Genomic DNA, 25,532 nt, shown 5'->3' on the forward strand with positions numbered 1-25,532 from the left:
CAACTCGCAGATATTCTTACCAAATGAATTTCTCGGAAGGCATTTTATGACTCACTAATCAAGTTAGGCATTGTTGATATGTATATGCCAACTTGAGGGGGAGTGTCGTGAGTTGTCAACCATGTGCAGCACTAGATCGGAATGATTATGTCTACCTTTCAGAATTGACAACCAATCTACATCTAGGATTAATGATTCATTGAGCTGTAGTGTTAGTGATAGATCAGTGTAGTGAGCTGTAGTGTTACTCGATATCTAACTCAGGAAGCTATAGATCAGTGTAGTGTTACTCGATATCTAACTCAGGAAGCTTTGCATGCAGTCCCCAGTTCACCCCTGATGTCCCATCAAGAGATCATTTGAATTTATAATTTGCTCGGGGTTACCGTCCGATTTGCTCAATCTTAATCCAAGGGCCGAGAGATACTTAGATATATTTGTTTAATCATTTTCAATTACTTTCTTATATTCAATAATCGAGCTGATGATTTGCAGAACCCAGTTCTCATCCCGGCTAACAGAGTAGCAAATTCAATTCAAGATCAACATGAGCTTCCATCGAAATAGAGTAGCAATGGTGTTAAAGACAGCATAACCATACCAATTTGCAAGCGAAAATCCCACAAGGAACAAAAGGGTCTGAGAGCAAGTATATACTGCTCAGCCAATATCTCATAGAGGATGATTTGGTGTTTCAATGGCAGGAAGACCTCAGTATGATTCATATGGAGAGAAGGGATAATCATTACTGGGCACACTGAACTGCAATACTATCTTTCTATGATGAACCAACAACTTCCTATTGACAGTCAATTTGTGTCCAGATTGGCTGATCAATTGAATGCTGAAATTGTTCTTTGAAACTGTTCAGAATGCTCAACAAGCTTGCCACTGGTTGGGATACACCTACCCGTATATTCGCATGTCAAGGAATCCTATGCTCTATATGTTTTGGCCTTTGGAAGCTAATGTTCTCACCACAGATTTTACACTGGAGGAGAGGCGAGCTGATTTTGTAAGCATCACTACATGCATGAAATTATTTTTTCATGTGTTTACTGTTTTGTATTGTCAGTGTTTGTTAATTAAAGAGAAGAGTTGAGGCATGACTGATGATGCAATTATTATTATGTCAAACATTAACAGTAGAAATGGTAGAGAAACAACCCCATTTCTTCTCAAGATACATAAATTTGCAGCAGGAAATAGTAATCATGTCGAACATTACATATAATATATTTATGTCTTTTATATCCCAAACAGATTTGTTTGTCATTTGATTGTTGTAGCCATATGAGTTATGATAGTATTAAGCTATCCTTGACAGTAAACAAGAAACAGGTGCATGTCAATCCTATGGATTATTAAGCACAGGGGTTCGCTGACAGACAAAGAAAAACATTAGGTGGCTTGGCATTGTCAAAATTCAAAAATAGTATTAGGAATTCGTTCTGCACCATTTTATTAGGTGAGGTAGCATTTTAGTCTATATGGGTTGACCATTTTTATGTTTTTCTGTCCCTGATACATTTTTGGCTTTTTGCTTGTTAGATGTTTTTCTCCTGATATTCTCAATTTGATATTCTATTAATTGATGTATGTTCTTGCTGGTTTGAATCTGGTGATTCTGGTCACTGTTAATTATTCTAAATGTATGACATTTGCACTACTTATTTTTTGTGTGTTCTATATCTCTCATGTAGTTAACCTTTACTTTTCACAGATCCATTCTGCTGCAACCATCTTAGAGAAGAACAATTTGATCAAGTATGACAGAAAAAGTGGATATTTCCAGGTCACAGACTTGGGTCGTATTGCTAGCCATTACTACATAACTCATGGGACAATATCGACATATAATGAGCATTTGAAGCCAACTGTGGGGGATATTGAACTTTATCAATTGTTCTCCTTCAGTGAAGAGTTCAAGTATGTCACTGTGCGGCCGGATGAAAATATGGAACTAGTAAAACTATCGGAATGTGTTCCCATTCCGGTCAAGGAGAGCCTGAAAGATCCCAGTTGCAAGATTAATGTTTTGCTGCAAGCATATATTGCAGAGCTGAAATTTGAAGGGTTTTCATTGACACAAGATATGGTTTACATTACACAGGTTTGTATTCTTTGTCCTTGCCCTTTTTCCTTTCTGTCTTCTTTTTGAGTTACCGTTAGTTGTTAACATATGTTTTTACTTCAGTTGGATTTGTTTGCTTTTCTTAGCTTTTATTCATTTGTCTCTTTGATTTCTCTTGGTCAGAGTGCTGGGCGTCTTGTACGAGCTCTTTTCGAGATCGTTTTGAAACGAGGCTGGGCTCAACTTGCAGACAAGGCTTTGAACTTGTGTAAAATGGTTAGCAAGAGGATGTGGAGTGTCCAAATACTTCTTCGCCAATTCCATGGAATAACAAAAGATGTCTTGGTGAAGTTGCAGAAGAATAATTTCACTCCCCATTTACAAATTACATAACTTTAACATGGAACAAAGAAGAAGAATATGATGACTTACAGGACTGGATGGTGGCTTCATGTTCCATGCAGGCCCGGCCCTGGCCCAGGGCAGGCAGGGCGATAGCCCAGGGCCCAAATTTTGTGGCAGTAGATAGGGGGCCTAAATTTGATGGCAGTAGACCGGAAAAAAAAAAAAGTAGTCTTTCTGTTAGGAACATGAGAAAAGAAAAAGCAAGAGTGCAATTTTTAATTATATTTTGCATTGATGGAATGATGGGCAATTGTTTAATCTAAGCACTAAGCAGCAAAAGTGAAGGGAATGTCTCTTGGGCAGTTCACTTGTGGCAGCATATAGGGGCTGCTCCAAGCGTGCAATTAAACAAAACAGCATGAGCAAAAAAGAAGGAAGACACTCAAGACAGCATTGGATTTTCTCTTCGGCAGATTCCTTATTTATTTCCTTTCTTCATCTTCATTCTTCAAATTCCTTTCTTCTTCCTTGCTGCAGCCTGCAGGTCTGCAACTTGCCAACTTGATGCATAAAAACGGTTTCATCAGTTCCTTTGATCCAGTAATGGTTTTCTATTTTGATGTTTAATTGTCTAACTCTGATGAATGTTTTGGCTTCTCTATTAGAATTTCCAACTGCAATTTGTGAGAGCAGTAAAGGCAAGTTGCCAGGAGTCCTACAAATCACTCAAGGAGGGAGGCGTTGACAGCAAATTAGATTTCTCATATCCAGGTACTATACTTCTATTGTTCGATTGATATTTTTCCTTTTGTTTTTTGTAAATGTTTCCTAAGAAATATGTTTCTGGTAGTGAAAAAAGAAAAAGAAAAAAACAGCAAAAAGATTTTGTAAGCTCCCAAAGAGGTTCTTTAGATAAATTTTTTAACAAAAGATGTGTTTCTTCAGAAAATCAAGGTGAAAATGAGGTAACCCAAGGAGTTCAACATATAGATGAGAACGAAAATGAGGTAACTGATATAGGTGAACATGAGAATGAACAAACAGAAAATATGGAAGAGACAAATGTGCTTGAAAGTGAGAATATAGGTGAACATGAAAATGATCAAACAGAAAATATGGAAGAAACAAATGTGCTTGAATTTCCCAGGGCCGGGCCTGGTTCCATGCAAATACAGAGGAACCCAGAAACAGAAAACAGAGCTTTAACTGTTGTGTGATTTCTGTTTCTCTTGTAGTTTGTTTTCCTCCTCCTCCTGTGTTCTTGTTTGCGCGTTGTCCGGGACCATGGAATAATTACTCAAATATATTGCAGAAAACACGACGAGGAATCGATGATCACATTATCATAACAATAGCCCACAACGTGAAACAAAATGGGAAAGAGGAGGCAGCAACTGAATAACACGTGGTGGAATTTATTAGTGGGGGAGCGCGAATTAGAAAACAGACCACATAATCACAAAATATATATCTCATACAAAATCACACAAAAAATCTTTTTAATCATGATTTTTATTAAAAAAATAATTTCAATTAATTATGGCAAGTTTTAATAGGGTGGTGATACTATCACAAAATAAAAGTAGTGAGCAAATTTGAATCCTTTATAATCTCATCCTCATGCTTTATAGAACAAAATGATTCGTCACTCACTCACCAATCACCATAATGATAATAACAAATATTTATTGAAGGAGGTGTTGGTTTGGATATTGATTTTAATGGACGTGTGGTGGTCATTAGTCCTATATCTACATCTACCTTACTAATTACTCTTTGTTTCTCATCAAGAAAGAAATAGCCAAAAATATGAAGATGATAATACTAATTCTTGTGGAATTGTTTCATGGACATCGACTGCAGACCTTCTTTTGATACCCACAACATTCCAAATGGAAAATCAGTAAAGGGACACTAGGGCCTCTACACTTATGTACATGTCTTCATTTTCAATCTAGTATAGTGAGGGGTATCCCTCCGATGAATTGTAGACAACTACGTACATACATATTTACGTATCAGTAGTACTAAAGCAAACAGTGTTCAATGGTTAAATTTTCCAAACCCTCCAATTGCGCTTCCTTGATTAAAATGTTCTCAAGTAAATATATATTTTCTTTGAATCTGAGGAATAGAAAATCAAAACATTATACTCGGTACAAAATTGATAGGAGACTTCCCACCCTCGAAAGTGGCTATTTCTTGAAAGAAATAAAATAAATAAATAAATACCACTCATACGCATTAATACCAATAAAATATTTAATAACTGACAAAATGCAATATTAAGCAAATTACAAAAAGTCAATTAACACACATACATAAAAGACAGTAATAATATTATTGAGGCATTCAAACCAGCTAGGGTTAGGATTGAAGGGTTCATTTTGATCCCATAAAAGTGGCATTATTTGGGTTTGGCACAGGGGACACGTGTGACGGATAATGAAAGCAGGGCAAACAAGCAATCATTTTATCATCAATAACTCCACCTTCAAAAACCTCCAAACAAACAGCACATGATGATGGAGGCATACGAGAACTAGCGCGGGAAGTAGAAGTAGCCCTAAACTTGGCCCATGTTTTCTTTACATAGCGACACATGCGCATATCACCACAACAGTCAAAACTTCCATACAAATCACAACACATGATCCTTAGAGCAAATGCACCCATAAACCGAAGGCAATTGCTGATTTGCCAACCAAATTAGTACTACTAATCTACTATTCACCCCAAATTGGCAATTGCCTCTAGCTTAGACAATGCACCAATGAAAGGCAATTTGCCTGCCAATCCACTATTTCACACTTCAAATTTAAATAATTCATTAATTTAAAATAATGTTAAACATATAATTTAAATAATTAATAATTAGAATAATAATACAATATTATTTTAACAAAATTTTGGTGTGAGAAATGAAGGGGAGAGAATGAGTATTTGTAGAATTTTTGGAAATAATTTTCAGAAATTTTTTTGGGGAAATGTTTTACTTGATTTTAGGCTAAAAATTGCCCACTTGTTCCACCAACTGTTTTTTAACCCCATTTACCCAAAACATTCTAAGGGATTATTTCCCCTTTACCCAATTTTTTTTTTATATTTTTTTTTAAGACTTTTTTGTCCTCTCCTTCTTTTTCACTTAGAGGGAGAAGTCATCCTCCACCTTGCCGGCCTCCGGTGACCAGTGGCAGGGCGCCGGCGACCGGTAACAGGAATCCGGCGAACGGTGACCGGAATCCTGTGACCGTGACCGGAATCCAACAACCGGTGACAGGAATCTGACGACCGGTCCCTAATAATATCCAGTAACCATATTATTGCCCCTCAGTAATCATATTATTGCCCCCAATAATCATATTATTGCCTCCCAAAAATCATATTATTGTCGTCCAGTGAATTGTATGAACTCCCAAAACCAAAATGAATACACTACAGGAACAATTGATCAATTTATAATCATATTATTGGCTCCCAATAATCATATTATTGCCTCCCAATAATCATATTATTGCCCCCCAATACAAAGTCCAATGTCTCTACTGCTTCCCAATAGACCACCAAAAATGCACCTTTTTGTAGGATTTACAGATAATTTGACTTTAATACACAGAAAACAACATGTAACTTATCAAAACACCACACTATAGTGATCTCTGTCCCTCGTATCAAAGTCTACTGGGGGCCAATAATGTGTCTACTGCCCCCCAGTAGACCATTAAACAAACCCCACAGTTACATTGCAATGTCAGATTACTTACATTGTTGAACAGATAGTAGATCATTGGCCTCCAATCCAATAGGCATTCAAAAAAAAATGCTATTCCTTGCCAAAAAAAAAAAGAACTGAACAACAATACTTAAAAAAAAAAAAAAAAAAAAAAAAACGCAGCAACCGGAGTAATCCATGTCACTCCTCCGGCGACACCAGCAGCGCCGTCGCTCGGCCCAGACGAACGAGGACCTGCAGCGCCTGGGATATGCAAAGAGAGGTGCAATGTCTCTGCGGCCTAGCACAAGAACCGAGGTGAGGAAGAATTCTTACAAGTCGGGGGTGGACGCCGACGTTCCTATCCAACCCGACTTCCCACATCGGGAACAGCGCCTCCGGGAGCTTCCAGCACGAGCAGCAACGACTGGGACGATGGGCTTTGACGGTGGGCTCAAGGTCGGCGAAGATTACGCCTGGGACATGCTTGCCGGCACCAATCTCGGAGAATAAGATGGTGGGCTCGAGGTCGGCGAAGATTACGCCTGGGATATGCTTGCCGGCACCGATCTCGGAGAAGAAGATGGTGGGCTCGAGTTCGGCGAAGATTACGCCTGGGACATGCTTGCCGACACCGATCTCGGAGAAGATGGTGCTGAAGGCGTCGTGGCTCGGCATCTGGCCTTCCGGCTAGGGGGAGAGAGAGATTAAAATGAGGGTAATTATGTCAGTAGAAGTTAGATTGGGTAAATGGGGTCAAAAAACTCTTAGTGGAGCAAGTGGGCAATTTTTAGGTTAAAATTTGGTAAGTGGTCATGGTTCAAATTTTTTTTCCCTTTCAAATTAATTTTTGAGTTAAAAACAGAAGAAGAAAAAAATTAAATAAAAGAAGTTATCATTGATATTTCACTACAGCCAACAGCTAAAATCAAAGAACGGTTGCAATGGTGAGGGGATTTCAAAATTTGCCAACAGTAGGCACAGTGATGGAGCCCAGCAACATTAGTCGGGCAATTGCTTGGTGGCCGATGCCGATAATTGGTCAGTGAACTGCCTGGGCCACGCGGGTCCCAACAATCGGTCAAGCAATTTTTAATGGCTGGCTACATTGCATATTTGTTCTCAGTCTCTCAACTAGTCAGCCAATCAACTCATGGGTGCGTGTGCTCTTAAATGGTCACATCAATAGCTAGCCAACTGGGGGAGGGGGATGGTTGGTTCAGCTTTCTTGACTATTTCTTCAACAATGTCTGGCCAGTCTGTTTTTTCAACGACCATGCAAGCAAGCGCATAAACCAATTCTCTCTTGCTCCTACATCGTTTGCCTACAGAGGAGAAATTGACCCAAATCTTGGATTCATCTAAAATACATGGTTCTGTATCAAAATCACAAATCACATGATTGGTCAGGGGAGTGGATCTGTCATGGAGGCGACGGCTTCGGCTCAGGGAAGTGGAGGCTAGGATTGGATTGGGCCAGACCCACTGGGCTTGGGGTTTATTATTCCCACTGGGCTTTCGGGCTGTTTTTTTTTTTACCCTAATTTATTTTTGTTTTCAATAAGTTCCTTTGTGGGAGGTAGTGGGTTTCGACTCAGTCTAGGAATTTTATTATGTTAGTTTTCCTTTAGTTGTTAGTTAGGTGTGTCTATGCTAGTGGGAGCTCCTCTAGAAGCCTTTGTAGAAGTACCAAGTTTCAATGTACTACAATGACGTGCTCAGCGTTTGGAGTTAGGTATAATAGATTGCCTACGAGGCGAGGTGATTTTATTAGCATAAACTACTCTGAGCTACCAAAGAGTAGTCTTCTTTGTACTATTTTTTGCCCATGAATTAGGGCCATATTAATTTATGAGCTATTTGTCTAAAAAAAAAAAAACTACGCACATATATACATATCAGTAGTACTAAAGTAAACAGTGTTTTAATCTTTTTGTTATAACTGCTTTTTTGTAAAAATGATGCTTTCTTTGTCTCCCACAAGAGAGTTTTTCCGGCGGCGACTAGTCTTGGCTGGTGGCAGCCCTACACCTGTGACTGAGAAGTATAAGACTTCATCTATCTCTAGTCTCTACCTTGGTGGCAATGGCGATTTGCTCGACGGGGTCTCGGTGAAGTTGATGCTTTCAATTGGATTAGTGGAGTTGATCAAGTTCCTGTACTTGGGGACCTGCGAGGCTGTGTTTCGTCTCTCTCATCGCTGGCAGGATTGGATCTGTCTTTGGCGAAGGTTTACATGAAATCGACCTGGATTGCACAGAGGCCATCAGTGGAGAAGGCTGATATGGTCTGCTCGGGGATTGAACCAACTTTGGGGTCTTTGTCTGGGTTGGCAGGTTGTTCCGTGGTTGATTTCAGTGGTGGAAGCTGGACTGGCGACACAGCATAGGGTCCGTCGAATTACTGCGGCGGCGGCAGCACTGGGGAGAAGCCTGCACTCTCATCTAGGGTTTATCCTAGATGGGTTGTGTGGGCTGCTAGGTTCACTCCAGGTTGGGTTTTTGGAAACCCTAGGCTGACTTTGTTTGTGTGGGCTTGCTTTTAGGTTGCGGGCTTTGAGGATGGTTATGATGGGTTGGGCTGGGTCCTTAATTCTTTTAGGGCTTGGGCTGTCTCATCTTCTAGCAATAATTAAATTTTGTATTGGTCGGAAAAACTAGTGCTCAGTTAAAATATTTATTTAATCTGGTTTTGAGTATCAAATTTTTGTTAGAATAATGGTGCATGCACTTCTTAAAAGGTGAGTGTACTCTAGGTTTGTGGAGTTCTATTTGTTTGAAATAGGTTCTTTATAAGTTCTAAAAGACGGTTTTTTACTGTCGACCCCATTAGAGTATGTCATTTGATACTGCTTGCTGAATTATGAAATCAAGTTGACCTCTTTAAAAACAAAGAAAAAAGAAAAAAAAAAGTAAATAGTGTCTGATGGTTAAATTTTTCAAACCTCCAATTGCCCATCCTTGATTAAAATGTTCTCAAATAAATATATATTTTCTCCGCAATCTGAGGAATCGAGAATCAAAACATTATACACAGTACGAAATTGAAAGGAAACTTCTCCCTTCAAAAGTCAATAACACTCTTACACATTAATATCAAAAAATATTTAAAAACTGACAGAATGCAAATGTCAATTAACACACATAGATGATCGATCCTTCTAAGACAGACTTTACTTCCCCCCCCCCCCCCCGGCAATAATGTATTGTCATACAGGCCAGATGGGGTTAGGATTGAAGGGTTCATTTCCATCACATACAAGTGGCATCATTTGGGTTCGGCACACGGGGCACGTGCGACGGATATTAACCCACTGGGCAGTGCAAGCTGCATGAAAATAATGTAAGCAAGGCAAACGAGCAATCATTTTAGCATCAACTCCACCTCCAAAATCCTCCAAACAAACAGCACATGATGATGGAGGCATATGAGAACCAGTGCAGGAGGTAGTAGCAGCCCTATAGTCGTCCCATGATTTCTTTGCATAGCGATACAAGCGCATATCATCAAAACCGTCAAATCTTCCATACAATTCAGAACACATGAGCCTTACGGTCACATCAATAGCCAACTGGGGAAGTGGGATGGCCGGTTGAACTTTATTTAATATTTCTACAGCAATATCTCGGCAGTCTTTTTGCTCAACGCCCATGAAACAAAGCGAAAACATCAAGTCCTTCAGGCTCTGATGTTGTTTGTCTATAGAGGTGAAGTTGACCCAAATCTTTGATTCCCCTAATATACCTGGTTCCTTCAGAAAATTATGAAGAAAAGAATGAGGTGGATTGGTGTCTATCATAAAAGCCCCCGCTTGCATGATGACTGTTAATCTGATGAGCAAGTCGTAGCATTGTGATATTGGCGGATAGGGTCCCTCATGTACTTCTGTTTGCGTCACTTCACACCAGTTAAACATCCTGGAATCACACTGCTCATCCATGCTCGAACTGATGCGAAATGAACATAGAGAATCAATACATCAGTGGATATATATACATAAGGTACTAAATCTAATCAAACAAGGAGAAGTTAAAAAAACCCCTTCTCTTCAAGGATTAGGAAAAAGTAATCTGTGCCAGACAAGGATCGATGCATTACGCCTGAACCTTAGTAATTAAGGTACTCAATACTAATCCATTAGGAAAAAGTAGAGTCTAAAATTAATTCATATCTAATCAAGGAGAAGTATTCCTTTCAAAAAAAAAAAAAATCAAGGAGAAGTATAAAAAAAAAAAAATATACATATATAAAACCCTTCTCTGCAAGGATTAGGAAAAACATATATACGCTCCTTCACAGCAGCCTTCCCGGAACAAGGTCTCGGTGTAAATCTAGCCGTATTCAATTATATTCCAATACCAAATTTAATTACTAATTCACCAAAAATCAATCAAATTATCATTTTGATTCTATAAGAAAAAACAATATGAAGATTGACATACCTTTCCATTTCATCATCCTGCCAGGGACTCGGACTACTCATGAATCCAGGAGGAGATTCTCTGTCTCTCGAGGAGAACACGTCGGGTACTGAAAGAGGGCTCTGGGTTTAATGAAAGAGGGCGCTGCAGAACACGAAGGGTACTGATAAGAGGACTTTGGTCTTTGGTGGAACAGGAAGTTAAGATGCTTTGCGTGTTGGGGCTCTACAGTCCCACGTTCACCGGTTACAGTCCGATCAAGATCCGAGGGCCGAGAGATATTTAGATCCTCATTTGAATTTATTATTTGCTCGGGGTTACCGTCCGATTTGCTCAATCTTAATCCAAGGGCCGGAGAGATACTTAGATCAATTTTTGAATTAAAATTTATTATTTAATCATTTTCAATTACTTCTCTTATATTGATCAATAATCGAATTGATAGGTAAACCCAAAAAATTTGCAGAACCCACCCGGTTCTCATCCCGGCTAACAGATGTGAGTAGCAAATGATGAGCTTCCATTGAAATAGAGTAGCAATGACAACATAACCATACCAATTTGCAAGACAAGGATAGATGTGTAAGGAACAAAAGGGTCTGAGAGCAAGTATATATTGCTCAGCCAAGATCTCATAGAATGGATGATTTGGTGTTTCAATGGCAGGAAGACCTAGGTATGATTCATATGGAGAGAAGGGATAATCATTACTGGGCACACTGAACTGCAATACTATCTTTCCATGATGAACCAACAACTTCCTTTCCTATTGACTGATCGACATCAGTCAATTTGTGTCCAGATTGGCAAATAAATTGAATGCTGTCAATTTGTGTTCTTGCCACTGGTTGGGATACACCATCCTACCCGTGTATATTCGCATGTCAAGGAATCCTACGCTCTATGTTTTGGACTTTGGAAGCTAATGTACTCGCCCCCACAGATCTTACATTGGAGGAGAGGCGAGCTGATTTGGTAAGCATCACTACCTACATGCATGAAATTATTTTTTCATGTGTTTACCGTTTTGTATTGTCAGTGTTGTGTTAATTAAAGACAAGAGTTGAGGCATGACTGATGACGCAATTATTATTATGTCAAACATTAACAGTAGAAATGGTAGAGAAACAACACCATTAAAAGATACATAAATTTGCAGCAGGAAATAGTAATCAAGTCTAACATTACATCTAATACGTACAAATAAAAGATTTACTATCCCAAACAGATTTGTTTGTCATTTGATTGTTGTAGCCATATGAGACTTATGATAGTATTAAGCTATCCTTGACAGTGAACAAGAAACAGGTGCATTTCAATCCTGTGGATTATTATTAAGCACAGGGGTTCGCTGACAGACAAAGAAAAATATTAGGTGGCTTGGCATTGTCAAAAATAGTATTAGGAACCATTTTATTAGGTGAGGTAGCATTTTAGTCTCTATGGGTTGACCATTTTTATGTTTTTCGGTCCCTGATACATTTTTGCTTGTTACATGTTTTTCTCCTGATATTCTCAATTTGATATTCTATTAATTGATGTATGTTCTTGCTGGTTTGTATCTGGTGATTCTGGTCACTGTTAATTATCCTAAATGTATGACATTTGCACTACTTATTTTTTGTGTGTGTTCTCTATCTCTCATGTAGTTAACCTGTACTTTTCACAGATCCATTCTGCTGCAACCATCTTGGAGAAGAACAATTTGATCAAGCATGACACAAAAAGTGGATATTTCCAGGTCACAGACTTGGGTCACATTGCTAGCCATTACTACATAACTCATGGGACAATATCGACATATAATGAGCATTTGAAGCCAACTATGGGGGATATTGAACTTTATCAATTGTTCTCCTTCAGTGAAGAGTTCAAGTATGTCACTGTGCGGCCGGATGAAAATATGGAACTTGTAAAACTATCGGAATGTGCTCCCATTCCGGTCAAGGAGAGCCTGAAAGATCCCAGTTGCAAGATTAATGTTTTGCTGCAAGCATATATTGCACAGCTGAAATTTGAAGGGTTTTCATTGACACAAGATATGGTTTTGATTACAGGTTTGTATTCTTTGTCCTTGCCCTTTTTCCTGTCTTCTTTTTGAGTTACTGTTAGTTGTTAACATATGTTTTACTTCAGTTGGATTTGTTTGCTTTTCTTAGCTTTTATTCATTTGTCTCTTTGATTTCTCTTGGTCAGAGTGCTGGGCGTCTTGTACGACCTCTTTTCGAGATCGTTTTGAAACGAGGATGGGCTCAACTTGCAGACAAGGCTTTGAACTTGTGTAAAATGGTTAGCAAGAGGATGTGGAGTGTCCAAATACTTCTTCACCAATTCCATGGAATAACAAAAGATATCTTGGTGAAGTTGGAGAAGAATAATTTGGCCTGGTAAAAGTATTATGACCTCTCTTCAGAGGAGCTGGGGGAGCTTATAAAGATGCCAAAGATGGGAAAAACACTTCATAAGTTCATCCACAAGTTCCCCAAATTAAACCTTGCAGCACATGTGCAGCCAATTACTCGAACTGTACTGAGGGTTGAGCTTACTATAACGCCTGACTTTCAATGGTAGGACAAATTTCATGGCTTCGTGGAGCCATTTTGGGTACTTATGGAGAATAATGATGCCATCATGAATATTTTTTGCTGAAGAAGCAGTATATTGATGAGGATCATACTTTGAACTTCACTGTTCAAATTTACTAACCCCTTCCGCCTCACTACTTCATTCGTATCGTATCTGATAGGTGGCTTGGGTCAGAGACTGTTTTACCTGTTTCTTTCAGGTACCTCATTGTACCTGAAAAGTATCCTCCACCGACAGAGTTATTGGACCTGCAACCACTTCCTGTGACCACATTAAGGAATCCGCTATATGAAGCTCTGTATCAAGATTTCAAGCAGTTTAATACTGTCCAGACTCAGGTCTTCACTGTTTTGTATAATTCTGATGGCAATGTCTTAGTTGCTGCACCAACAGGGAGTGGGAAGACCATATGTGCAGAGTTTGATGTATTGAGGGATCATCAGAAGGCCTCTGAAAGTGGCATTGTGTATATTGCCCCTGTTGAAGGTCTTGCCAAGGAATGGCACACTGACTGGCAAAAGAAGTTTGGAATGGGACCAAATTGTCTTAATCTGCATGTTGTTGAATTAACAGGGGAAAGAGCCACAGATTTAAAGCTACCTGAAAAAGGTCAGATTATCATCAGACTCCAGAGAAATGGGATGCTTTATCTCGCGGATGGAAACAGAGGAAGCATGTACAACAACGACACTTGATTGGTGGTCGGGGTGGTTCCACATTGGAGGTAATAGTCTCTTGGATGAGATGCATGTCAAGTGAACTTTAGAACAAGATTCGTATTGTAGCTCAAGTTCTCTTGCAAATGCCAAGGATGTTGGAGGATGGATAGGGGCTACCTCTCATGGCCTTTTCAATTATCCTCCTGGTGTGAGCCCAGTGCCAGAAATACACATTCCGGGGTTGATATAGCTAATCATGAAGCAAGGATGCAAGCACAAAACCAACGAACAGTGCAATTGTTCAACATGCCAAGAATGGAAAACCAGCTCTTGTGTATGTTCCTACTAGGAAACATGTCCAACAAACAGCTCAGGATCTAATGGATTACTCAAATGCAGAGAGGTCAAATGCAAATGGGAACCCCCTCCTTTCTGTTGCGGTCTCTAAAAGAGATAGAGCCTTTCATTGAGAAAATTAGCAATGAAAAGTTGCAAGACGCCTTGCGGCATGGAGTGGGCTTCTTGCATGAGGGACTAACCAGTGACGATCAAGACATTGTGTCAGCACTTTTTGAAGCTGAGTATATTCAATTATGTGTCATGAGCAGTTGTCAACGCATTTGGTGGTTGTGATGGGAACTCAATATTATGATGGCCGGGAAAATCTTCACACTGATTACCCAATTGCTGATCTCTTGCAGATGATTGGTCATGCCTGTCGCCCTAAGAAAGATAATTCTGGGAAATGTGTCATCCTCTGCCATGCTCCTCGTAAAGAATACTACAAGAAGTTCTTATATGAAGCATTGCCTGTTGAAAGTCATTTGCACCATTATTTACATGACAATCTAAATGCAGAAGTTGTAGCCCAAGTAATCGGGAACCATGAAGGGGCTCTCAATTACCTTGCATGGACATTTTTCTACAGGAGGCTCACACAGAATCCCAACTATTATCTTCAGGGAGTTACGCACATAATTCTGAGTACCTTTCAGAGCTTGTTGAAAATACACTGAATGACCTGGAAACAAGCAAATGTGTTGCTGTGGAGGATGGGGATGTTTCTGCCTTGAATCTTGGTATAATATTTTCATATTATTGTATCAGTTATTCTCCAATTGAGCGTTTCAATTCTTCCTTAACTTCCAAAACGAAGATGAAGGGTCTTCTTGAGATTCTAGCTCATGCTTCAGGGTATTCGCAACTTTCCATACGACCTGGAGAGGAAGAGGTGATTCGAAGGTTGATTAACCACCATAGATTTTCCTTTGAGAATCCCAACTTCACAGATCCTCACGTCAAAGCAAATGCTCTTCTTCAGGCCCATTTTGCAAGGCATCATGTGGCTGGGGACCTATCATTGGACCAGCTTGAGGTTCTCCTTTCTGCAAGTAGGTTGCTTCACGCAATATTTGATGTCCTTGCCAGCAATGGATGGCTAAACCTTTCTCTCATAGCAATGGAAGTCAGCCAGATGGTGACTCGGGGGATGTGGGATCATGACTTGATGCTACTACAGCTTCCTCACTTCACGATGGAGCTGGCAAAAAGATGCCAAAAGTTTCCTGGAAAGAATATAGAGAGGGTATCTGATATGGTTGACATGGAGTATGATCAAAGGCGGGAACTATTTCAGGAACTCAGGAAGTACTTCATATGTCAGATATACAGTTGGAGGATATTGAACAATTTTGCAAACGATTTCCCAACATTGGAATGACATTTAAGGTGCTGGGGAGTGAGAATGTAAGAGCTGGGGAGGAAGTCACTTTGCAAGTTGATATGACTGTGAACAGGTTGGCCCTCTTCATGCCCCGAGGTATCCCAGGACCAAAGAAGAGGGGTGGTGGCTAGTAGTTGGGGACACCAAGACTAACTCACTGCTTGCCATTAAGAGAGTTCCCCTACTAAAGAAGGCGAAGGTCCAATTTAGATTTTTGGCTCCTGCAGAAGCTGGAAATAAGACACACTGTATTTCATGTGTGATTCATCGGTCGGGGTTAGGGCTAGATCGGTCGTCGAGAGGGCTCGGAGGGCTCCATCGGTGGGCGCCGATCATAACCGTTCTCAGGATGGCCGCGGCCGTTCACTGGGTCGCGATGGTCGTGGTTCTCAGAGCCAAGATGGACGTCGTTATCAAAGCCAAGACAAATCTCTTGAGGGTACAAAATCTCAATCTCAGTTACTTTTGATTATTACGGTAGAATTCGTTGCTGAATTGTTATCAATTTCACTTACCTTCGGATTATTAGTGTAGAATTTGTTGCTGAATTGTTATCAATTTCACTTACACTTACCTTTTGATTTTTATTGTAGAATTTGTTTCTAAGTTGTTATCAATTTCACTTACCTTTTGATTTTTATTGTAGAATTCGTTGCCGAATTGTTATCAATCTCACTTACCTTTTGATTATTACGGTAGAATTCGTTGTATTATTGCTGAGTTTTTTTATTGTAAAATTTGTTTCATTATTGCTGAATCGTTTCCCGATGTGGATTAGGTGTTTCGGTGCACCGTAGTTGACTGTGAAGAGAACGGAGTTAGCTCAGGCCATGAAGCGTGCGAGGGAGAGGAAGCAGATAGTTGATAAAGAAAAGGAGGAAGGGAAGTACTTCGGGATTATTATGAAGGATTTTAAAGAAGCAAAGGCTGAGGGCCTCACGATGCCACCACGCATGGAGCATAACAAACATCAAGAATTCTGGGCTGATCCTGCAGCTGTGATATGCTGTTCTGCATCCCCCAAGACCGATGCTGGTGCGCAGGGTAAGGCCGATTCTCCACAGAAGATTGATGGTTCTGCATCGCCTGATACGAAGAATGATATGACACATAATTGAATATACTCAGCTTTAACAAACCAACAAGCTTTTCAGTCGAAAAGATCTTGTTTTTTCTGGAAGTTAAACATATCGTTCTTCGTATCAGGCGATGCAGAACCATCAGCCTTCTGTGGAGAATCAGCCTTACCCTGCGCACCAGCATCGGTCTTGGGGGATGCAGAACAGCCTATCACAGCTGCAGGATCAGCCCAGAATTCTTGATGTTTGTTATGCTCCATGGGTGGTGGTATCGCGAGGCCCTCAGTCTTTGCTTCTTCAAAATCCTTCATAATAATCCCGAAGTACTTCCCTTCCTCCTTTTCTTTTTCAACCATCTGCTTCCTCTCCCTCGCACGCTTCATGGCCTGAGCTAACTCCGTTCTCTTCACAGTCAACCACGGTGCACCGAAACGCCTAATCCACATAGGGAAACGATTCAGCAATAATGAAACAAATTTTACAATAAAAAAATTCAGCAATAATACAACAAATTCTACAAAAATAATCAAAAGGTAAGTGAGATTGATAACAATTCAGCAACGAATTCTACCATAATAATCAAAAGGTAAGTGAGCTAACTCCGCACGCTTCATGGCCTGAGCTAACTCCGTTCTCTTCACAGTCAACCACGGTGCACCAATCACTGAAACACCTAATCCACATAGGGAAACGATTCAGCAATAATGAAACGAAATTTACAATAAAAAAATCAGCAATAATACAACGAATTCTACCGTAATAATCAAAAGGTAAGTGAGATTGATAACAATTCGGCAACGAATTCTACAATAAAAATCAAAAGGTAAGTGAAATTGATAACAACTTAGAAACAAATTCTACAATAAAAATCAAAAGGTAAGTGTAAGTGAAATTGATAACAATTCAGCAACAAATTCTACAAAAATAATCAAAATGTAAGTGAGATTGATAACAATTCAGCAACGAATTCTACACTAATAATCAGAAGGTAAGTGAGATTGATAACAATTCAGCAACGAATTCTACACTAATAATCAGAAGGTAAGTGAGATTGATAACAATTCAGCAACGAATTCTACCTTAATAATCAAAAGGTAAGTGAGATTGATAACAATTCGGCAACGAATTCTACCATAATTGATAAGCCAAAAATAGACGCTCAACTTAACCCTGCAAAATTGTAGTTGTTAGTATAGATAAGTAGGGATCGTTCAAGCCGGGAATTGAGGGTACACAAGTAATTATATAAAAAATAAAGAATAAAAAAAAATAAAGAATCAGAATATAAGTATATACGAAAATAATGAAAGAATTAGTGAACAAGAAATCATAACAAGGGGGTTTTAGGTTTTGTAACACAGAAAATTAAAGTAAAACAAAAAAAGAATGTGGGATTCACAATGATATGAATGAAGATGTTAGAGATTCGGAAATCCACCACAAAAACATGCTCAAGACAAATTTATTATCCTAGTTTCAATTACCAAGTCATGAAAAGGTTTCAATCAAGAACAACTAAATTACTTAAGTTCTTATTACTTTCCTAGATTACATAAGTTCTTATTACTTTCCTAGATTACTTAAGCAAGATGAACGACTAAATTACTTAAGCAAGATGAACGCACCATTACTAGGCCTTTAGAATAAACAATCAAGGTATAGAACGCTATCATATCAACAATTTATTCTAAGCATTAATCACATGTGGAAGTTTGATTGAACAAGTATCCAATACTAGTGTGGAACGCCTACCTAGCATGCAATCATTTTTATTTAGTTTCACCTATTGTCCTATAGGTTTTACTATCATTGAAATAAGCATTATTAACCGTTCAGGAGATTAAAATACCTATTTCTAGCCCCACTCACAAGATCATAATATTTTATGTGCGCATTCATAAAACACAAACATGCAAGAGTTATCTATAAACCAAAACCAAATAAACAAATTTCACAACAAAGCAATCACAAAACTAGGAATCAAAATATTGTCAAAAACATATCTTAGGGCTTCAAACCTCGCCCCTAACAAAAGTAATTTAGATATACATTGTAGCAAAATAACATAGTATAATAAGATAGGGAAAAATAAAAAAAAGATAGTGGCGGAGGAACAAGAAAGAGAGGTAGAAGAGAAGGTGGAGGGTGCGGTTCTTTTTCAAGGTGCTGCAGTGGCTCTTTATATAGGGGATACAACCCTAGTTTCCTTTTCCAATTCTGCTTTGCAAACCTTCCTTAGTTGCTTGAGCGAGGTTTCCTTTGATTGGTGTACAATTTAATTACTTTCAAACCAATAAAATAATTCTATGTCATCAAGATTGAGTCATCATCTCCAATTTGTATCCAAGTATGATTAGAAAAGCCTTTGGACGTCATAACTCTAGAATCTTCATGTAAATATAAATTCCCGTCAAAAACCAAATTCACGCGCAGCTTGACCTTCCTGTACTAAATCGGGCATAACTTCTTCTAGAAAAATGATATAGCCGAACCGTAAAAAGCTGTGGAAACTAGACATCCAAGGCTTTGCAACAGTATAAAGATCATTATCTGTTTCGTTCTGAGATGCTCTCAGCGCTCTGTTGACGTTGACTAATCTGCACAGGAAAATTTCCTGATTTCGCCTTTCATGAGTCTTTTCTCCTTTATTTTCTCCTTTACTCCACAAGAATCCTAAAACAATAAAACAAACATTAATACTTTCTATTAAGAGAAATAGCGTGACAAAATACAAGGAAATATTAATATAAATATCAAACATTATGCTCGTATTAGTAATAATAAAAAGGTAAGTGAGATTGATAACAATTCGGCAACAAATTCTACAATAAAAATCGAAAGGAAAGACTGAGATTTCCTACCTTCAGGTGATTCGTATCGGGTTAGGCTCTGTGAACGCCGATCTCTGCATCCGCGACTGAGGGAGCGGCCTCAACAGTGATCCCCACGACCAGCCATTGCCCTAGCATCCATCGACTCCGCCCTAACCCTAGGCCCAGCAGATCGTCCCCGAACCCCCGTCATCATCTCTCTCCTCTCCTCTCTCAATCTTACCTTCATGTTCTGCAGCCACATCTTCCTTCTCATTTCAGTCCCAACATTCCGGAAATTCTGTGCCTGTATGCAGAAAATTTTAACCAATAAGTAGGACACACACAATAACAGCGTTTTCATGGGGGAATGTAAAGAATGAGGGAAAGGGGGAAAAAAAGGACCCTGAAAGAAAAGAATGAATTTGAACGAGACATCACACTTAGCAATCTGTTAAAAAATGATGCCACAGCCAATGACATAGGGGCTGCTGAATTTCTTTTAGATGATCATACTTTTGTCTGGAAATATATATTAGATGTAGATTACCACACACCACAGCCTCAGAATAAGAATGAACTAAAAATCGTATTTGTAACTATGAATCCTATAAGTATGTACAAACTTTGTTACAAGTAAAAATTCACAGTAAAATATGAGATGACCTGATGATGAAGGGTCTCAGTCTTATCAACCAAAAGCTCTATCTTTTCCCCTCTATCCAAAACCTGCATCAAAACAAAAAATGAAGATATGAGAGGATTATTCCACACTATGTCCAAGAACATGGTATGAACTATGAGATTGGGAAACATACAAGTCTATCCAATGACTTCCTATTCTCTGTGTATCTAAGAATGGATAGGTAAGCACCCAATAAGACATTAAGAACAGATCTACACGTTGCTTTTAAGTAAAATCTCCATCACTATGCTATACATGTAGTTGATGCGCTTAGAGCAAGCGCATAATTTAACCCTGAAATATCGTTAGTAGTATAAGCAAATAGGGATCGTTCTATTCCGGGGATTGAGGGTACACCTGTTATTGTGTAACAAATAAAGAAAAGTATTATTTACAAAAATAAAATAAAGTATATAAATATATACAATTGTATAAACAAATATAGAATTAAAATAATAAAGTATTATTTACAAAAATAAAATAAAGAATAGAAATATATACAAGTAACAAAATAAAAAGGGAGGGGGGTTTAAGAATTATAGAATTGAAAATTAAGATAAATAAAATAAAGAAAATGTAAAAACATATATACAAGGGTGGATCAAAACCACATCCATATGCAAGAAATCCAATTACAATTCATATAGTTGATTTTAAATGTCATGAGAGAGGAGTTGATCATGTGAAACATTCGAAAGCAAATGATTTCCCATATTTTACTTTTCAATGCTAATTAACCTAAGCGAAAGCACCTAGATTAATCTTATCAAACATGCAATCAAGCCCTAGAAAGCTAGTCAATCATGGCATGTTCAACGCATTAGACATAGAGAAAGGCTATCAACTCAAGTGTACAACTTAGTATGGAAAAGTCCACCTAATTGCAATCCTCTTTAATTAAATTCGGTCTTTGCACAAAACCTTTACTACTTTGATTCAAGTTTACACAAAACGAAAAGTCGATTTCATGTTCTTAAACCTAGCACCAATTATATCAAAACCCTAAGTGTTTGCAACCACATAAGATTAAAATACAAAAGTTTTCTATCATGCAAATTTAATTAAACAAACCCACATAAGCAACATAAAAATCAACATATAGAAATCACAACTTTATCTCAAAACATATAAACGGGCTTTAAACTTTGCCCTTAACATTATTTGTTAACTAGAAACAAGTTCATACGAATTCAAACAAGGAAAACAAAAGATCATTACAAGGAAAAAGAATGAATTACACCGTGAGGGGAGATGGAGATGGAGAGCTTGAACGTTGGAATCTTGAATCTTGAAAGCAAGTCTTCAAGGTGGACGATGGAGGCTATGTCCTCACGGCTTCTTCTTCTTCTCTTTACTTGAAAATGCAAAACTAAGAACTAGAGAATGAAAAATGAAAATGGAAAGGAAATGGAGAGACAAAGAAGATGAGATGGATGAAGGAATGTGTTTGGAAAATGGAAAGGAAATGGAGAGACAAAGAAGATGGAATGGATGAAGGAATGTGTAGGAAAATGGTGACTAAGGAAAATGGAGAGGAAATGGTGAGACAAGGAGATGAAATGGATGAAGGAATGTGTGGGAAAATGGAAAGGAAATGGAGAGACAAAGAAGATGGAATGAATGAAGGAATATGGTGACTAAGGAAAATGGAAATGAAATGGAGAGACAAAGAAGATGGAATGGATGAAGGAATATGTTTTAGAGTGAGAGGAGAAGGTGTTTATATAGGGAAGAGAAAGAAGAGTGAAATTGGAAAAGATGGAGTAAATTAGTGTGAGTAATGATGGAGAAAACATGATGATTACACCCTAAAACATAGAATGTTTTTGGGTGATGATGATGGTGGATTAGTGTGAGAAATGATGGAGAAAACATGATGATTACACCCTAAAACATGGAATGTTTTGGGTGATGATGATGGTGGATTAGTGTGAGAAATGATGGAGAAAACATGATGATTACACCCTAAAACATGGAATGTTTTTGGGTGATGATGATGATGGATTTCCTACTCATTTACTTCAATTTTATCTCCACCGAAAGTTTAGATTCTGCCCAAGACTTCTTCATAACAAATATTCCCCCATGAATGTAGATTACTGTGGTAAAATTTCAGAATGTATTGCCATGTGGTTGGGCCGGAAATGCTGCTGGACCTCTTACAGGTCCAGTTTTCCAGTTTTGCTTCTGTAGAAAATTGGGCTGATTGTTTGAAGGCCTTCCACTCATAGTTTGCTCTGGCACTCTTCATAAGAAATGATCCTTGGGCTTTCTAGAATGAATCTGGAAAGTTTCAACTCATTTGAAGTTCGGATGGTTAGTCTGCCACTCCTCATTTCTTGTCTAGCTCGCTTTCTCATTGGCTCAATTTCTCCAAGACACGCTTTCTCAGGCCAAAATGCTCATTTTAGGGCCAAACAGCTCATTTCATCATCATCTACTCCAATGTACCTAAAAAATAGAAATTGAGTTAAAAATCGATTCGTTAAGGAATTAACTAAGCAAAATGTGAGGAATTAACTATTAAAATACCGCATTAAAATGCTCTTATCAGTAGTTCATCAAAAAGATTTGGAAGCACTATGTAATAGATACTCAGAATATGCAAGTTTGTTTGAAGATACATTTCAAAAGTAAAAAGACAAGTTTCTGCAAATTTACTTTCTTCCTCAAAAACAACTGTTGTAATTCTTACTTATTAAAACATGATTCTGGTGGTATGCATATCCATAATCGCTGTACTTAGCACTTAGCACTCCCTGGTTCTAAAGATTGTGTCTAGTTTCACAGAATTGAAAGTTACTATAAAAAATATCTGGTATATTCTATGAAAGTGTAAAAGTAATGATCAAATGTATTTCTTCATGCAGTCCAGAAAAGAGTTTCCAAGTTAGGCTGATTTTCATTGTCTCAAAATTAAAGACAAACACCTTTATTCTCAAAGCCTGGTACCACATTCCCATCTCAACTATCATTTGGCCACAGCACCCATTGTTGTAGGTCAATTGGGTTCTAAGAAGACAAAACAAGCTTGCAGACGCACGCAGAGGCGGAGCCACGTTGGGGCATGGTGGGTCCCGTGCCCCAGTCAGATCTTGATTATATATGTATCTGGTTTCATATTTTTGTGAAAAGCTGTTGTGGTGTAGTGGTAAAGGTAATTAAGTACCAGAGCATGGTCCTAGGTTCAATTGTTGGTACCGTCCACAATATGTGAACTTTTTTTTTTATTTCTTCATTTTAATAACATTAGTACTATTCTACCTTCTCAACACAAAAACATTAACATTATCCTTTCATGTAGTTGAATGTTTGATTAATAAAATATGTAATTTAAAAAAAAATATTGATCTTTCTAATTTTTTATGTTTATCAAAATTTTAATATATTCTAAGTTTCAAATTATTTTTTTTTGTAACTTTAGAGTGCCCCAGTAGAGACCAATTTCTAGCTCCGCCACTAGACGCACGTGCACATTTTTGGACATGTTTGTGTGTGCATGAAAAGCATTTCATTGTCAGTCACAAAATTTTCTAGAAGTTCTCTCTAGATTCTCAAATCCGATATCACACAATTAACAATTAAGAGAGTAGCTGACTAGAAAAGAAAACAAATAGATGCCTCAATGTAAGGCAGTTGGAGCAAATAATAGTGTTTCCTGTCCAAGGCGAACAATCTAATGAAGACAACTGATACATATTAACCAAGCAAACTACCTTTTCAATGTTTTCCATCATAACACCTTTAACTTCTGAAACCTGGGCCTTAACCTTAGCAAGCTTGCCTATTTCTTCAGGATGATCAACACAGTATTGCATATGTTCCTTCAATTTTGACCTGCAAATAACAGAAAAGCAAATCAACATATTTAACCAAGCAAAATCTAATTACCATGCCTTTAATAATCATAATTAGGTCCATCACCCAAATTCCTTGTTAAGACTGTTGGCAGCAGCCGTAGCGGCCTTCCCACCACCATATTTCACAACAAAATCATCCTTGGCACGCTCCAGAAAAGCAATAGGCACTTGTCTTCCAACTGATTCATCCGCCACCACACAGTATGCTGCAACAGCAAAAAATATAGTTCAGTATACCACTTCTAATTAACAATACCAAGTACTAGAAAACCACCGAGTTCTAAGATATACACCGATGCAATAGCTTGACAAAATCTTAGTAAGCGAATACAATGTGCTTCAACTATCTACATTAATTATCAGCACTTGAACAATTGACAACGAAGCCTATGCAAGGAAATCAAAACATATCTGAATTTGAAGCATCCTTACAATGAAATCAATACAATCACATTATACTTAACTTTTCAAAGAGCAATAAAATGTAATCTACTAATCACTACTGTACAATGACACTTGATACGTGAACAAAATTGAAATCCGAATCAGAAACAAGCAGAAGATCCAAGATCTGGAAACCTAACGCACTACCGAAACCGAGAACCACCGCCAGAACACAAAATCCACAAAAACAAACGAAATAATCAGCATCCATAACAGATGTATAAGCAATTAGGCACACAAAACTCTAGCCTCAAGTTCAATTCAACAAAGCAAAACGAACAAATTAACGTGGCGATAGAAAAAGCAAAAACGGAGAAGAGAGAGATAGGGAGGAAAGGAGGACGTACTATAGCCATTGTCGACGAGGTAATTGAAGGTGTGACCGTCGCAGTTGTAGGTGAACTTGTTGTTGGTGGCCGGAAGCTTCTGGAGACTCTGGAAGGCTATGTATGGAGTTGAAATTGCCGCTGAATTCGGTGTGCTCGGCCAGAATCACAGTGCCTCGCGCCACGAACGCGTACATCAGCGACTTCTGCCCCATCTCCCACCGCTTCGCTTCGCTTCTTCTCTACTCTCCTCTTCTTCTGGTGGAGGCACACACAGAAGAGAGATTTTGTAGTGCGCTTTTTCTATTCTTTTTTCTTTTTTGGTTTTTGGAATTTTGATTTGAGTAGGCTCTTTTTTATAGTACTCCCACAATTTAGAGGGAGAATGAGAGTAGAGAGAGAGGAAAAGGTCAAGTTAAAGGTTTTTTTTTTTTTTTTTTTTAGAATGAGGTTAAAAGTAAGAGAGAGAGAGAGAGAGAGTCACATTTCCGGCTGAAGAACTGTGAAATTCAGAATTAAAGGGCTAATTGAGTTTGGGGAAAGATTTTTTTGAGGTCGCCCTCATGTGAGATTCATGAGCTCCTTTTTCAAAAGAGTTGAATTATTGGTTTATGATCATTAGTGATAATGGAGTAACATGGTGTCTAAATTTTCGAAGACAGGGGAGTGTCACCGCAAAGTCAAATTCATTACAAAAAAAAAAAGTTATTTAGGAATAAATGTGGTTCGCCAAAAATTTTACTAGTATGTATAAATTAGGTACGAGAATCTCATTGTCTATTTTATTAATATTTATAATGTGAAATAA

At 38.3% G+C, this 25,532-nt stretch overlaps 2 protein-coding genes, 1 long non-coding RNA gene and 1 pseudogene across 4 annotated transcripts; 2 read left to right on the forward strand and 2 right to left on the reverse strand.

The window, feature by feature from the left end:
• Positions 1-264: 264 nt before the first annotated feature.
• LOC112192402 (DExH-box ATP-dependent RNA helicase DExH12-like) lies at positions 265-8,815 on the forward strand. The gene is made up of 5 exons (XM_040516673.1): positions 265-1,015; positions 1,724-2,113; positions 2,258-2,963; positions 3,085-3,190; positions 8,116-8,815. Exons 1-3 carry the CDS (start codon positions 842-844, stop codon positions 2,465-2,467), a joined length of 774 nt encoding a protein of 257 aa, XP_040372607.1. The 5' UTR covers positions 265-841; the 3' UTR covers positions 2,468-2,963; positions 3,085-3,190; positions 8,116-8,815.
• Positions 8,816-9,032: 217 nt separating this feature from the next.
• LOC112192359 lies at positions 9,033-10,865 on the reverse strand. The gene is made up of 2 exons (XM_024332042.2): positions 10,574-10,865; positions 9,033-10,078 (listed from the first exon to the last, which is right to left on the reverse strand). Exons 1-2 carry the CDS (start codon positions 10,612-10,614, stop codon positions 9,340-9,342), a joined length of 780 nt encoding a protein of 259 aa, XP_024187810.1. The 5' UTR covers positions 10,615-10,865; the 3' UTR covers positions 9,033-9,339.
• A 1,149-nt stretch (positions 10,866-12,014) lies between these two features.
• On the forward strand, positions 12,015-16,078 carry LOC121048906. 2 transcript variants are annotated; one of them, XR_005808489.1, is made up of 3 exons: positions 12,015-12,148; positions 12,222-12,609; positions 12,749-16,078. It is a non-coding gene; the product is annotated as an uncharacterized LOC121048906 (long non-coding RNA). The 2 variants fall into 2 exon arrangements; XR_005808490.1 differs by having other exon boundaries at positions 12,033-12,092.
• A 2,530-nt stretch (positions 16,079-18,608) lies between these two features.
• LOC112192405 lies at positions 18,609-25,016 on the reverse strand (annotated as a pseudogene).
• Positions 25,017-25,532: the final 516 nt, after the last annotated feature.

The sequence above is a fragment of the Rosa chinensis genome, chromosome 3, assembly GCF_002994745.2.
Source record: "Rosa chinensis cultivar Old Blush chromosome 3, RchiOBHm-V2, whole genome shotgun sequence".
Taxonomy (NCBI): Eukaryota; Viridiplantae; Streptophyta; class Magnoliopsida; order Rosales; family Rosaceae; genus Rosa; species Rosa chinensis.

Excerpts from the sequence above, each read along its gene's own strand:
- LOC112192402 (XM_040516673.1), top strand. The coding sequence starts at position 842 with ATGCTGAAATTGTTCTTTGAAACTGTTCAGAATGCTCAACAAGCTTGC. Across the intron at positions 1,016-1,723 it reads AGGAGAGGCGAGCTGATTTT|ATCCATTCTGCTGCAACCAT; the intron begins GTAAGCATCACT and ends TACTTTTCACAG. Across the intron at positions 2,114-2,257 it reads ATATGGTTTACATTACACAG|AGTGCTGGGCGTCTTGTACG; the intron begins GTTTGTATTCTT and ends TCTCTTGGTCAG.
- LOC112192359 (XM_024332042.2), bottom strand. The coding sequence starts at position 10,614 with ATGAGTAGTCCGAGTCCCTGGCAGGATGATGAAATGGAAAG. Across the intron at positions 10,079-10,573 it reads CAGGATGATGAAATGGAAAG|TTCGAGCATGGATGAGCAGT; the intron begins GTATGTCAATCT and ends ATTTCGCATCAG.